Raw genomic sequence first — 16081 nt, 5'->3', positions numbered from 1 at the left:
AGATAAGGCAAATACCATGTCATGGACTCATCCTCAGGCTTTTGTCCCTGCAGCCCTGGTCTAATCCATCGTGATGTGTCCAGCTGTTCCTATTGTTCTCTTGACACAAGAGGGAGCCAAAAAGTTTGGTACAAAGCATCCAACCTGCTCCAATGCTGTGCACAGAGGACTGGCTTCCTGAGGAGGAACACTGTGACAGTGACAAAATTCTGGTTTAATCTGTGTTGCAGTGGTGGGCTGCAGGCAGAGTAATGTGATCTCTCAGTTCAGTTTGCTGTTCCCTATGGAATGGTGCCTTCAGTGTGTTGCAGTCAAGGATGTCAAAGGCAGAAAGGCTGTCAGAAAGGCTGGGAAAAATTTACTCTGGTGTTGTGCATCAGGGCTGAGTATAAACTTCTTTCTCAGTTGTATCAATATTTGTAACCATTAAAATCAAAACATCACTCTGTGTTGTCAGAAAGTTATATGGTTTTGCCACAGTATATCATGGGTCTGACTATAATTTTTAGCTTAATCTTTTATATATATATATATATACACATATAAAGTATATTATTCCTTATATACTGTTTATCTGATTTTCTGATACTTACATTATCAGAAATCTTGACCAGCTGTGTGTATCAACTCAATATATTTTTTTAATATAATAGCATAAGTGTTTTTCAGGATACTTCCTTCTCCTTCAGATTTGCTTCATTCTAAATCTATATGTTTAATCAGGCAGTGTCACTTATAGGAGCTGACCTTATGATGCTGACCATCAATCTAAAGCTCTCACTAATCCTCTCAATCTAAGTGCATGAAACTGGGGAGAAAAGAAATTGAAGAGTGGGGGAGGAGGAGTTAAATTCAGAAGCTTCTCTTTCCACTTGTTCTATATCACTATTATTATATTTTAATGTAAAAATATTTTTTAGAAATTTTTACTTAAGATCTGATTAGTTTATTAATAATCTTCCAGAACAAATAAATATTTTGGAGACTGGAATTATCTCACTGAGATATGTAGGAAAACAAGGGACATATTGCTTCTTGTTGAAGCAGGAGACTGGGAACTCCTGAGTTTTTTCCTTACTCACTATGTGACCATAGATTGGTCACTTCATTTGTCTTTACCCAGTTTCCCCATTTATTAAATCATTGCAATACATATATTTACCTTGAGGAAATGTTGTGAGAATCCAATTCTATGCTTCTTCTCACAGGGGTCATGTACTCTTTACATATAAAGAGCTTAAGATTAGTATAAAATATTAGTGCTAATATGCTCATGAAGTTTTTGGATCATACATTTTAAAAGAGCTTGCTTCTTTTTGATGTACAAGGTAGGTAGTTATATTGATTGAGAAGTTTTGTGGTACAAGACATGATTAAGAATATTTCTGTTGTTTTATACACCTAAATTTAAAATCTGTGTATTTTCTCTCTAGCCTGTGTACACATTGAAGAATGCCCAGGAAAAAGAAGTGAATAGAATAGCCAGTAAGAGATTAGAGCAGCAAGTGTTGACCTTGAAAGCCCAGCTCAGGGACCAGGCTGCATTACAAAATCAGTTTCGTGACTTGCAGAATGAAGTGGAACTCCTTCAGGCTCACCTATGTGAAAAGGTATAAAATTGTTTTCTGTGGGCTTAAATGTGAGCTTAGACATCAGATTCTACATCTCTCTTTTCAAAGGAGAGAAGCAAAATAGTCTTCTTTCCTGGGAATGAATCTGAGAATAGTTAAATGGTTTCCAGGCATATAAAAGTACTCCTGACTTCAGAGAAATAGGGAAAAGATGTAAACTGCCTGAGTGATCCATGTTATGGAAAAATGATAGAGGATTATGAAAATTCCATCTCTGCTCTAATTAATCCCCATAGTGTAATGCAAGAACAGTGATGCTGAAATTCTTTACAGAGCCACATCCTTGGCTTAAATTGTCAGGATTTTTTAAAATTCCCAACTCTCTTTTTCCACTATATCAGATTATGAAATTCCAAGGTAATAATAGAATTTTGGTAGAGTTTTCCTAACTTTTTTGGTTCATCTGCTGGGGTTACACATGAAGAGTTTCATTCAGACATTTTCAGATATGTGTGTGGTTTGGATTTTTGTCATAGTTATTCTGATGAGAACTCCCATGCATGCACAAATGCACTGACACAAGTTTGTACACTTGTGCATTATATTTCACCTGGCAAACCAGAGCAGCTGCATTAAGACTTGCAAAGCTGTGCCTTACAGTGTGACAGCAAAGCTATGGCTCTAAGTGTGACTACAGCTACTGAAGTCTTGGGTGGAAACAAATTTGTCCTAGGACTTCTTTCCCTTAGATTTTGCTTCCTATTGGGAACTATATTTTGGAACAGGATAATAGTTCCAAAATGTGAGCCAAATTGGAATTGCCCATCAGGCTCTTGAACAGCTACTAAATGGCATGTTCTCAATAGTGCTCTTTGTTCTTCATAGCCTGATACAACAAGTAAAACATGCTTCTACTCTGAAATACAAGAGATTATTGTCTTCTCCCTACTGGGAACAGGTTTCATTCCACTTTCTCCACAGTAAATCCATCTTTCTACAATTTTTGTTTCTCTTTTGTTGTTGTTTGTCTGTTCGGTGATGTAGTTTTGTTTTGTTTTTCCTAGCCTCATCCTGTGCTGTGGTTTGCTCTAAACCAGGCCTGTAAAGAGGGTTAGAGGCTTCTCTCAGTCATGGGTTAGGGCATGGCTCTTAGAAGAACAGTGCTGGTAAAATGAAACTGTTCTGTAGTGTCTGGTGTCACATCAGGTGGTAGGTGAGTAAAGGGTGAGATGTGCTGTCCATATAAATGGACAAATCCTAATTGTTCTATTGCATCAGCAAGATATGTTGCTCCCTGCCTCACCAAGAATTGAATGTCTCCAGTGCAGGGACCTACTGCCAGCTCTTCCTTTGTTTGCCCAGTGCTAGTGCAATGTAAAGACATGTTTCCCCTGTCCTGCCTGCTCTGATTCCTCCCAAGCCCACAATTTATTAGCTGAGGACAATGTGATCTTTGTCCGCATAACTGATTTCTCATAAAGGAGGGTTTTTTAATTATGAATATAATATATTTACTGTAAACTTCATAGAAATATAAATTGTCAGGCAAAATAAATGCAAAGGAATCTGTATTGTCAAAAATACTGTATTGATTCATAATGGTGATGGATTTTTATGTTGCAAGATACTGTATCTTTTTTCTGCATAATCAGAAATTAGGGTTACCATCAGTAGATTTTAATCATAAGGAACAGACTAAATAATATGTCCCCCCTCCCCGCTTCAGCTCCTAATAGAGGACATGTATCAGCTGTGTCAGAGTAAAAGGTTGTTGATGTTTCCTTTCCAGAATAGAATGTACATGCAGAAAATCCCTCATCTTTGCTCTAGTTTTACAATATAATATTGATAAGGAAAGGGAAAAATTTTCCCCAAAGAATGTTTTGGAAGATCCACAGAGTAAATATGAACATGAGTGCATAATGAAGGATACCAAGTCTTTACTGTGATGCTGCTTTGATTAAATAACCTCACTGATCTAAGGCTCCATCTAAGAACATCCAAAAGCCTATGTTAATTTTTAAGATCAATGCTAATGTGAGTAGGGCAGTGTTTGTATGCCAGAGCTTATCTGTGTGCAACCGATGCCTTACACTGATTCAACTTGCTTGTGATACAGGGTCACACAAATATGCAAAGTGTACATCTCAGTGTCAGGTCTAAAACAAATACCAAAAAACTGCTGGAGTATTTCAAAATGATTCTTGAATAAATTGATGCAGGATATTTTTCAACCTTTCAGGAGAAAGAACTGCAGAAGAGAAAGTCTGAAGTGAAGTTGACATTAGCTCCTCTGAAGGTACCGTGTTTCCCTGAACAGTGATTCAGGACCTACACAAGGGGTATTCCTTTGCTTACAGGCTTCTGTGCCTTCCTTCTGCATTGTCCTTGATTAGCTGGATGCTGCTGGGCTTCACCTTAGGCAAGGGCTCACTGACATTATTGCAAGCTTACTTTCAGGCTGTCAAAAAGGAGACCTTGCACATGGAAAGGGAACATCTCTTTCCAGTGTATCTGTGCATGTATATTGCTCTTGAAGGTGTGGAGGCATCTAATAATGTAGAGACATGGGAATACAGTCTGTAGCTTTGGGTCAAAATGTGGAATTACAGATCAGACACAAAATGTAATCTTGCAGTCTCAGAAGGGAGTGAAATGACAGAGCCATGGAATGTTTATGTGTTCATGCCACACAGGCTAAGCTGGCTTGCCTCACCCAAAAGTGCCAGGAAAGGAACAGCTTCATTAGGAGAATGCACGATGAATTCCACAGGCAGGGGTTTATTAACTCTGCATTTGATGATGAGATAAAGAACCTGGTGAATGACATGACCCTGGCAGAGTACATGGTTGCTTTTACACCAATGTGTGATCAAGAGGTAAGTGCTCTTTTTTCCTTGTAGGATCCTCATATGTATTGAATTAAGTGGTGGTTTTCAAAGTGTTTAGTGAGACTTAGTGTGTAATTATAAAATATATTTCATTGCTTAATATAAGTATTGCTTCAGACAAATTAGTGGAGTTGGCCATTTTACTGTTGTCTACATTTCAGGAGCTTAAAGCAAAGTGCATCAGTGTTCCATGCAAGAAACACTCCCCTGATATTTTGACTAAGTATCTGATAGATAATGCAGTACATATTACCCAATTTCATTTTAACTATGAATTTTGTATTTCTTTCCTGCATAATGCATTGTTTCAGATTTCTGAAGAAGTCAGGAAAATAAAGGACAACAGTGAATATTTTAAGACTTAAGTCAACTCAGTGGACATCTGTATTTGAAAGGGAGTTAATCACTTGTGTTTCTCTGGCAAGGCAAAAGTGGGAAAGTCTGTTTCATACCTGGTTATATTCAATATTGTCATTAATATCTTGGATGCTGGGAATAAACTTCCTAATTTTGGAGTTGCAACTACTTGAAGACTTTCTTAAGGACAAGAATCTCAATCTGGCAACCTGAAGAAACAGGAATTCCCTTGCAGTACTTCAGTGTCCATCAATAAGTTCTTTTTCCTTTTGATTTCTGTTTCTTGGTTTTTTTCCAAAGCCTGTAAAAGTACCCAAACAATATTTGGTAGTGTTTGTATCAACTACACTCAAGTAGAATCTTTTTGGTTAAAAGTGGGGTAGGGGGAGGAAATACTGTGTGTTACACATTTGTATAATATTGTATGCTTGTCACAGAACACAGAATATTAGTTCATACTATATATTATACTTCAGCTGACACAATGCACTGCAAAATGAATACATAAAAATAATTTATCTTAATGACACTTGACATTTTCACTGGCAGAAGATGCTCAAAATGGGCATATAGTATAGTAAATCTACAGACTTTTTTTTTTTGATGATTTTGCATTTTTACACACTGAGTTGTATTCTGTATCAAGTTGATAGTGCTTTTTCTTACAGTGTTACTAAGTGTTGCAAGCTATCAGTCATACTTGTTTTTGTGGCAAAAAGCAATTTAACTGCATGTTAAGGAAAAGGTGGGTCAGTTCCTGGTTGCAGGATGGGACAGGACTCTCTGGCTGTGTCTCCTTGAGTACCTCAAGTGTGGGTCCACCACTGCCTCACCCAAGCTCCCACTACACAGGAGTGTTTTATGGAACTCATCTGTCAGAAGGGAGATAGTCTGAAGGCAGTGGAGTACTTTCTCAGACACTGCTGTGATAGATGAGCATTAGTAAAGCTTGCCAACACAATAGATATCAAAACAGTATTCACACTCACACTCTAAATGTTCAATTATCACAAGACTTAGCAGGTTCAACGAGAGAGAATGAGATTAAATACATAAGTGAACTTACCTGCAGCATAGAGCCCCATATTAAATCCCCTGCTTTGACAGATATTTAGCTGTTCATAGTAAGTGGAGTACAAGCCCCTTCCCATGGTGTCTAGCACTGCAGTGGCAAGAGGTCTCACTTAGGCTCAGCACAAATAGGATTCAAGCCTGGGGTTTTTTATCATGCAAAGAACAAACTGGCTCTTGCTGGGTGAGTTGACGCTGAGCTAAAGGCTTTTCTGGTCTGTGATAAGTAGTTCCACATATAACATGAGGAAACTTTCCTACAAAAGAAGAGTTGCATGTTCTCATGAAAAATGTCTATTTCTATACAGGAAATAGTGCCTTTCCAAAGGAAGGCACTTCAATGAAAAAATGTCCAAGTTTCCCTACTACTAATTTAATAATGTTTACAAAAAAAAAAAAAAAAAAAAAAGACCGTTTCATATTCATGTGATACATTCCTTTGGTTTAAAAGATCTTGTAGACATATGTTTAAGTGAACTAACTTTTCATCTTGGACGTTTTATTTCTTGCTTTCAACTCTTATTCTTGCTGGACTTTACATCTAAGATTCCAGAGCTATGCCCAACATCCACTTACATAAAATTCCTTTGAAAGCTCATTCCTTCCTTCCCCTCAGTTTTTTGTTCCTAACATTAGAATTCTACTATACAAAACGTGGTGGATTGCTTTTTTTTTTTTTTTTTTTCCCTCTTAAATTAAAGATTTGCAATTGGCTTTATTGATTACTGGACCCAGTAACAAGTGGAAGCCTGTCACACATTGGCAGCAAACCTCTGTGCCTTCACTTACTGATAAATTTCAGCTCAAAGTTTGCAGTGATGCATGAAGAACTGATACAGAGCCTTTTGAAGGGAAAGAGGTCTCTGTATTCAATTAAGTGCCTGGCATTTTATAGTTCAGTAAAAAACTTTGAGTCATGTTCTCTGAGAAAATATTGGTTCATAGTTCTATTAAGAACTATTTTTATTTTTTTTGACCTGTACATGGAATTACATGTAGAGGGGATAGAGTTGCTTCAGCTGGGTGCTGGGATTCCCCAGCTTTGGTGGGGGACTTATGGACACCACCAAGTTACTCATGCTTACAGACCAAGGCAAACTTCAGTTCCTTGCTTATTCAGGACACAATGGATTGTTGGTCATTTTCTTCTGTTTGCCAGAAGAATTTTCTCCCTAATTTCCATCCCAATTAAAATACTAAACCACAAAGATGGTGTTGTGCAAAACCCACTGTCTTTGGAGCTTGTCTTCAGACTTCACTTTCAGCATTCAAAGCTCTGCTCTCAGACATGATAAATCCCTGTTGTCCCTGTGGCTTTATTTTGCTGACTAACTTAAGACTTCATCAGTTCAGTTCAGCAGAGCAGCATACATTTTGAGGCTTGTCATTCTTGATTATTTTCACAGCCCAGAATTACATCCAAATGTTTGTGAGTGAGAAATAAAATTTCCTTAAATCATGTAGTATCTCACAATTTTGTTCTAGCAATGCACTCTTCAGTGAGGTCAGATATATGGTAGAGTAATGTGTTCATAAAAGAAAGCCAGTTTTCCCTCTCTTAATAAGTCCCTGTAAAGAGGACTAGGTTTTGAATTACTTTTCCTCATGATAAAACTGTACACCATGAAGCTCTTAATTTGTAATTTAGTTTAATTGAGAAATTTAGTATAATTTAATTTTAGTGGGTTTTTATCATAATAAACATATATGATTGCACAGAAAGGGTTTTATTTCAATTCTTTTTCATCCACCACCTATGTCACTTTGATGAAAGAAAAATTCTGTGCAGGATGTTGAACAAATCCTGCCTCTCAGCTTTGAAAATAGTCATCTTTTGGGCAGTCATTGGAATGACAATCTATGTCTAATATGGACTTGAAATTTTTTGAGGCACGAAGAAGTTAATTTCTAAGGCTTTGTGATATATTCTCTTTTTAAAGACTTAAGAAACCATTGCAGCCCATTGGAGTGGAGCGATAATAAATTTTGGCAATAGAAATATTTTAAATATTTTCTTGTTTTGTGTCTGGAAAATAAAAAGCATGTGGCTGAAGAGGACACATTCCTGGGACAAGGGCTGCCTCCAGCAGGTACACGTGGCACTCGGCACAGTGCCATAGCTGGGATTCACATGCCCAATGTCAGACACAAAATATGTGTCCGTCTTTGGCCTTCTGTCATGTCCCATTTTAATCACCTCCTTTTGAATGCTGATTTTTTTTTTTAATTGGAAGGACCTTGGCCTCATCTTTCTTTTCTTACTTTTGTAGAATTAATTTGTGGACATTATTAAGTGTTTTTTTGCCTTTCCCAGTGTAAAGAACACAGGACAGCATTCATCAGCTGATCTTGCACATTCATGTTCACGAAACATCAAACAAAAAAGGACTGGGACTTAGCTGTGCAATAGCTTCTTTACTTGGGATGGTAAAAGTGGGAAGCAAGAGAAGATGTTCCAGATGAGTAATAGGACATGTGAAAGAGGAGTCTCGATTTTTTCCCTGAGTTTCAGTGTCTACTTGCAGTTTAAGAGCCAGGATTTACCCAGACTGGCTGGCTTGAGCGTGAGGCAGTGTCCATGCTGCCTTTGGTGGATCAGAGAACCACACAGAGGAGCAAGTGAGCTTGGCTCCTCTTTCATATGTACACAGCCCAGCCAGTACAGTTGTGCAGTATTTTGGGCCTTTTCTCTCTCTTTTGGGCTAGGTGTGGAGAGAAGGGAGTATGTTAAATTCTTTCCTTCAAATGATTAAGCAAACAGCCTCTGTCTGGATGTCTTAACGGAAAATGCTGCTCATCCAATTTCTCTTGTGCTGGAACACTTTGACTTGATGATATATTTTATATATTCTTTCCATAGTGGATCTGAAACCATTGTGGCTATTTGCCCTCATTTCTTGGGGCTGAAAGGGAATTTTTGCAAGGAATGTAGGGATAAATGGTAGTGCTTTTTAATGCTTTTCATGCAGTCGTCTTAAACCTTATGGATGGAAAGCTCCAGGCAAGGAATGTGTCCAGTGCAGTGAATTGTTTTACAGAACAGGGATTAAATGCTCAGAACAGCATAGCTGAATTCTTCCTTCTGTCAAGGGATTTCTTCTGAGATATGTTTTGGTAGAACAATGCTTTTTATTTGTTTATTGGTTTGTGTTTCTACTCATTACTTTGCAAGAAATCACTTACTGCTTTCCAGTGAATCGTATTTGAAGATAATAGGCCTGAAGTAAAATTCTCTGACGCTTTCCTTAAAATGGTTTGTGCGTGGCTGTTAAGGTCAGAGGCTTTTCTCAGTGCCTCAGTGCCTCAGAGGCACTGAGGGTGAGATACATTTCCTATATGATGTCTGTACTTCTGACAGTCATATGTGGTAGTTAATCTATTTGTTTTCATAGTTAAAGCAGACAAAACCATACTTCCAAGGAATTATCCTGCCTATTTTATGTACCTGCTTTAGGTAAGTGCAGATGACTGGGCACTGACAGGCTGCCCAGAGAGGGAGTGGAGTCTCCCTCATTGGAGATCTTCAAGAACCACCTGGACACAATCCTGTGCCATGTGCTCTGGGATGGCCCTGCTTGAGCAGGGAGGGTGGACCAGATGACCCAGTGTGGTCCCTTCCAGCCTGACCCATCCTGTGATTAGGTGGAAGAGCTGTAGAAGTTGGACTCCAGTGATTGTCAAGGGGGCCAGGGGAGATATGCTTTGGTTCAATGAGTCCCACCCTCAGAAGGGAGAAAGAATTTAACTTTGGGCTTTCAGTCTTTTTGGGACAAGGCTGATGAAGAGCAAGGAATCTTTCAAGACAAAGGTTTCTTTGCAGGAAGAGGCTTTTTTTTTACCTGACATTACAAAAAATGTGTCTTGAATGATTGGAATTGCAAGTGGATGAAGGAGTGGAGTTAGTTACTTATCAATTCTTTTAAAGAAGGGTGAAGTCGATTGCTGAGAGATATGTTATTTTTTGACCTTTAGAGAAATTACTAAAAATACTGAGAGACATGAAATACAGATTTTAAAAAGTTAGTGGCAGCCTGGCCTTTCCCATGAAATAACTGATAAAGCTGTTCAATAATTATGTTGGTTGTTTGGGTAGAGGGGATCTCAAGAATTTGTGCTGGCTGAGGAAAAGGTTCTTACTCAAGGTTAGTGCCCATTAATTTGAAAGTAAAATTGGGCTTAGCTGGCAAGATTTAGATCTATTTCCTGACTGCATAGTAGATATTTCAGTAGTGGTTTTTGCTGTAGTTCATGGGCAACAGCATGCATTTCTGTACAGCACACATGCCACTACAGGAATAGCCATGACTAAAAAAAAGAAAAGCTTAAAAACGAACCTTCCTTTATTTTCTGATAAATGATAGAATTTAGATTAACATAAAATGTACAATTAAAAATATGCAGGTAAAACATTTTCATCTTCTCTCTGACACCACTGTCTTATTTTTTTGTAGTGTTGGGGGAAGCTATTGGTTTTTGGTTTCAATAGCAATCCTTTCTAGAACTTGACATTATACAAGTTTACACTCTTCTCAGTTTGGTCAAGTATCACAATATTTTAATTTCTTCCTAAGTGGGATAATTTGTGGAAAATTGAGATGAAAGCAAAAAAAGAATAGGAAAATAGAATGAATATAGTAAAAATTAGTAATAAAAATGAAACAACTTGAAAAAGAACAAGTTAATGTCTGGGCAACTGAGACAAAACACAGAATTTTTGCTAGCTACATCCTTAGTGCTATAGGAAATGCAATCTTTAGTGCTAGTCTTGTGACACACCAGAGATGAGTCTTTCTGCTGCGTCACTACTTTGGCTGCAGAAGAATTTGCTAATTGCAGGAAGCAAAAGGGTTTGTGGGGTAAAGAGTTGAAGGAAAGGAATGACCCTGCAAGGAGGTTATTTTTCTAGAAATGTGCCAGTGTCAGAGCTTTGATTTGGTAGTGTGTTTATTTCTAGCAGCTTTACCAGCTCCCCAGCTCCTCTGCCTATGAGCAGGACAGTGATTTGCCTTTGCATGGGTCATTGAGCCCCAGAACTTGTTCTGCTTCTGCTCACTCTCATCTATCACCACAAATGCCTCTAACTGTGCTTCCTGTAGTGAGGATATTCTCATCAAATATTTTTAGATCTGATATCTTCATGCCTCAAAACATTTCAGGGCTGACCTTTCATTGCTTTAAGCCAGCTGGCATTTTTTGTGAGTGATGGGGAGAGATACTGCACTTGTAACCTTGGTTAGAAACCAAGGACTTCAGGAGCTGCCTTGGGCTCCTGTGTTTAGAGAGGAACATCCAAATGTAAAGCTTTCACTTTCCAACTGATCTATGCCTGCAGTGCTAGGATATGTTTGGGTACTCATGCCACCTTGCCTAAATAAATGCAATATCCAGATGGCATCACAGGCCCTCTCTGTAATCAGCATAGAGAAAGCAAACCTTTTAGGGAAGAGCAGCAATCTAAATTCTGTGCCCCAAACTGACCAATGTGAGTGGTCCTTCCATTCCTGGATGTGCCTGCCTTGTTCCCTGGCCTGTTGTTCAGCCTGAAATAAAGGATCCAGGTGGAAGCTGCTGCTGGGCAGTGTCTCAGCTGGCCACACATGCTTGTGTTGGGTACTTTAAGGAGACCAATGGCCACAATTCATCAGGACTGGTTCCCTCTGCTCATGGTGGGGAGCCAAGAACAGGAGGTGAAATGGCAACAACAAAAACACCATGTGTTCTTCTTCATGTCATAATAGAACTATATTTAGATGCAGGAGCTTGTCAATAAATGCTCATCTTTCTGTTGGGTCATTTCAGAGCAATCTTACTCTGCTGTTGCATTTCAGAGTCCTTTGGTTTTTTTCTTTTTTTTAATGGCCACAAGTCATGTAGCTAAAACTCAATAAAGATGCACAGAGCAAAACCAATATATTACTTTAAGTAAAATGTGTTTTCTTTTAAGTAATTCTTCCTGACCTGGCATATATATGTATCTGCATTTCTGGAGTTTTGCAGGAAGAGTAATGGCAATGAGATGTTAATGCATAACAAGGTGTATTAATTTTAGAAATAAATAAATAACTCTTCAAAAACTGAAAGGCTGAAATGGCAAGGCTTGCAATCTCAAGAAAAAATGCAACAATGATCTGGTAGGTATAATAAATTTGGTTTTGAGTGATAAAATGCTACTGCCTTGTAGTAGTCATTGGTATTCAGGGAGATCTGCTTGCAACTGTTATGAAAATGTGCATAATTAAACTGCCATTTCTCTCTTAAATTTGTCTGCAGCTCAGTGAAGATATTCTAAATGGATACTTTGCTGTGGTGTTAAAGTTGATTTAGATATGAAATAAGATCAACTGAATTAATTTTTTTTTTTTTTAATAGAAGGCTCCAGATAAGAGTTCATGCAGTTGAACTAACACACTTTTGGAGTCTGTTCAGCTTAACTTTCTTGAGCATTCATAGGTAGACAAACCTGAATTAGTTGTGCAGTGTGGAGTAAAAAAATATGTGTGTAAAAGAATGCTGTTAGAAATTTTTAGATTCTTCAGGAGAACTGAGATAATTTTTTAAAATAGGAATTTTTTCTAGTTTTAATCTAGGTTTTCTTAATAGCCCAAGCCAAATTTTCAGCTGCAGTTAAAGCTTAGAGATATTTTTTGTTTTATTTTGAGGATGACTTGTTGAATACAGGATTCTTTATTTAGAGAGGTGCAGGAATGCTCCATGTCTGAAATAATTGGTATGTTATCTTTTCCCTTATTTTGCTAAATGTAGTTTATTTACAGCTAATTTCTGTGAATATTTCTTTTAGTGAACTCATCCAAATGGCTTCCACTAATCCAAAATGAGCAGCATTTGAAAGCTTAATCTATCTTGAATTTGTTGAAATGCTATTTTCTTTGCAGGTGCTGCCATCCTCCACAGACATTTCACAGGCTAATGGGCAGCCAGAGGATCGTGTGGCAGGTGCCAAAGGGAACAGGATGACTGGGTCAGTATCTGCAGACTCTCAGCCAGGGATGGATGGCCCCCACAGTTCTCCCCTCACCCCAAATGTGTGTGCTGGTTCTTCTGTAACAAATCCTGAGAGGATCACAGCCTTGAATCGAGAGCTAAGAGAGAACCATCACAAAAACTGCCAGGTCAGTAAAAGTTTTCTCACTGTTTTTAGTTCAGTGAAATCTCTTATTCTTGGCAGAAGATACAGATGTTTGAATTATTCCTTCCAGAGATGCACAGTTGATTGTTAGTTTAGACAAGCTGACAATAATAACTGTTTAATGTTTTTCATTATGCATTTTCTTTCCCATTGTTTAAGAGGGGCTTCGGGCTTATAAAAATAATTAAAAGATTTTGATTTCATCATGGTGTATCTTACTCTATGGTAAGATAATCTTTGCAAATTGTTGGATGTTTTAAAAAAAGTTATTATGTTGATCTTGTCCTACCTTTTTTCCCCTCCAATTCTTTTTTTTTTTTTTTTTAGTGATCCAATTATTCCTATGCCCTGAAGCTCTTTATAGTAATTTCCATTAACTGCAGGAATCCTGTTAAGAACAGAGCTGATCAATTGCAATTGCATTTGTGACAGTCTGCTGCTAAACTAAACACGCAAGAGATTTCAGCCTCTCTGAGACAACATAACCTCTTCATACTTGTATGGAAACAAAAGCCAAATATGCAATTACCAGAGCCAGTTAGGTAGAGTAGTTAAAAATGTTACTCTAGTGAAGTTCCTTCATAATCTTGGATTAAAATACATGCAATGAAACAACTAAAAGCATAGTTTTTGCTTTTGGCATGAATGAAAAGAACATAGAAGATATTGAGATTTCCTTTTAGTTAAGTAATTTATTATGCAATGAAATGGTGACTCAGAATTCTGATAACACGTTACTTAGTCCAGGGCATATATGTAACAGTTCAAATCAGGTTTTTTAGTCCTTTTCTCTCTCACACACATATTAAAAAGATCAATGAAATATGGCCATAAAAGAAAACTATTATGAAAAGCAGAACGGAAGTAGCTCTTTGATTAATTTTTATATAAATCATATGAGCTTTAATTAAATCCCAATGAAAGCAGGACATGGGCCTGTTGTACATTTATATGGGAGGCTCCAACTGAAATCAGCCTCAATGCATAGAGCGTCCTGTTTCCATAAAAACATACAGCAACACACTGGGACATCCAAGGTTACGGTTTCTGTTCTTCTTTCCTCCTCAGATACCTTCAGTTGTCCCCTCCAGCTCAAACCCGTGGGCTGGTCCCAGCCTGCCCATGATCCATGGGGAAGCCCCTTGGCCTGTGCTGTCAGGGATGAAGGATGCTGCGGTGCCCCCGGAGCGTGCCGTGTTCTGGGCCACGAAGGGGAGGGATCGGCTGTCGAAACATGATGATGTATTTTGGGGTCAAATGGGAAATCAGCATGCAGGTGCTATTGCCCAGGGAATGAAACACAAAAATGCCATTATGAATAAGGCATGGCTCTCTAGAGAAAAAACAGATGGCTCAACCTCAGCTACCACAGCAGAAAGCTATTTGCCAGACGTGTTGTCAGCAAGTAATAAAGGTCTATATCCTGTGGGGAGAAATCAGCTGCATGGGAAAGAATAAAACCTGCAGAAATAAAACAAGGTAAACATCTTAGCAATGTGATTTTTTTCCTATTGATACAAAAGTACTATTTTTTTTTTTTAATCAGGGATATTTTACTAGTTAGCACGGCCTAGCAAGTAGTTTGAGATGACTGGAAAATTTATATGGAAAAGAACTGTGATATTTTTCATGATGAAAGCTTCATAGGATATTTGAGATCACTGAAACACATTTATTTTTCTTTAGCCAGGCCACCTCCCTATTTTCTTTTCACCTTTTGTTGGTGATTTGATTTTCTTTTAACTGAAACTGTGAAACAAATCTATTAAATCACTTTTGCTTCTATGTGTAACCTGTTTCTTCAGTGTGCAGTGGCAAGTTCTGAAAGAACACCTCCCTTGTGGGACTGTTTCCTTTGGAATTTCAGGAAATATAGTGTCATGGACCTCCTAGAAATTAATTTTATAAAAATTAGAGGGTAATTTTGCTGTGTTTCTTTACTATTGGGAAATTTTTAAAAAAATATATGCTTTTTTTTTTAATAGGCCCACCTACAGCAGGACATTCAGTGTGTTGCTGTAGGAGCTAGTATCTGTAAAGTAGCATCCTTCAATTGTTGCTTTTAAGTAACAAATTGCAACTTAGCTTGAGTAGCTTTGCTGGACATGTCCACAGCCACTTTCTGTAGGGGACTGCGTGGCCACTGCGGGTACAGAAGCATCTGAGTTCACAGGATGGACGATGCAGGCTGCACCCTGTGCTGCCAGACCCCTGCACAGGGACAAGTGTATGGAGTGCCAGGCCACCTGTGCTGGCACCACCAGGACAGTGCTTCCTCGCAGTCTGGCTCAGAAATAGTTGTGATCTGGGCTGCAGGAGCCTTGGGTGCATCCTGGCTATGAAAAGGAGGAGGGAGTAGTGTGTCTGTGCAGGTGCATGAGTGCACTGATGCTGGTTGGCTCTGGGAAGTTTAACTGAGCGTGGTTGTAAATTCCACAAAATACTGATTTATATTGTGATCTCACCAGAGTTAATGTGTTTGAGAAACATCCATTATTCGTACACCTTTATCATTATTCTGTATTTTTCATCACTTTTATTAGAAAAGGGCATTCACACCCAGTAATGCATGTCACAGTTGCTGTGCTTTTCCTCTGCCTCCATTGATTACCCCAGCTGGTTCATAGTATGTTACTACTTGTTTTTCGGAAGCGAGAAATAAAATGCCTGGTTTGATGAAATATTAATGCACACACTCACACTTTATTGTGGAAACCCAGCTCCAGTTGCTCAGTAAGGTAGCAGTGCAGCAGTAACTGAATTGCTCTTTATCCAGCAGAGCTTTAGAAAGCACACCCCAGATGCCAAGGGAAGTAGTCCCTGGAAGTGATGTTGTTGAGTGCTGCCTAAGCAGGAGGTAACAGCAAGATTCCAAAATGTGGGCTTTTGCTTTTATGTGTCTTTCTCTTCTTCCTGATGGCTGGCCAGAGCTTCTGAAGACAGATATACCTGCTATCCAGCCATAAGGTGCCTTGTCAAATATTAAGATATTTTTATATGCAAAACCACTTGTAAATATTGAACATGGTAACTGTTACGTTGAT

The 16081-nt window shown here is 38.4% G+C and overlaps 1 protein-coding gene across 1 annotated transcript in view; it reads left to right on the top strand.

Annotated features, from left to right (window-relative positions):
- The window catches only part of C4H4orf50 (chromosome 4 C4orf50 homolog), a 34491-nt gene extending 19568 nt beyond the window's left edge, over positions 1-14923 (top strand). The window contains exons 10-14 of the mRNA XM_053976216.1: positions 1434-1610; positions 3814-3870; positions 4268-4450; positions 12784-13020; positions 14106-14923. Of these exons, the coding sequence (XP_053832191.1) occupies positions 1434-1610; positions 3814-3870; positions 4268-4450; positions 12784-13020; positions 14106-14495 (1044 nt within the window). The 3' untranslated portion in view covers positions 14496-14923. The remainder of the gene's footprint in view (positions 1-1433; positions 1611-3813; positions 3871-4267; positions 4451-12783; positions 13021-14105) is intronic.
- Positions 14924-16081: the final 1158 nt, after the last annotated feature.

Source organism: Vidua macroura, chromosome 4 (assembly GCF_024509145.1).
Source record: "Vidua macroura isolate BioBank_ID:100142 chromosome 4, ASM2450914v1, whole genome shotgun sequence".
Classification (NCBI taxonomy): domain Eukaryota; kingdom Metazoa; phylum Chordata; class Aves; order Passeriformes; family Viduidae; genus Vidua; species Vidua macroura.
This window is presented reverse-complemented; position numbering and strand designations above follow the sequence as displayed.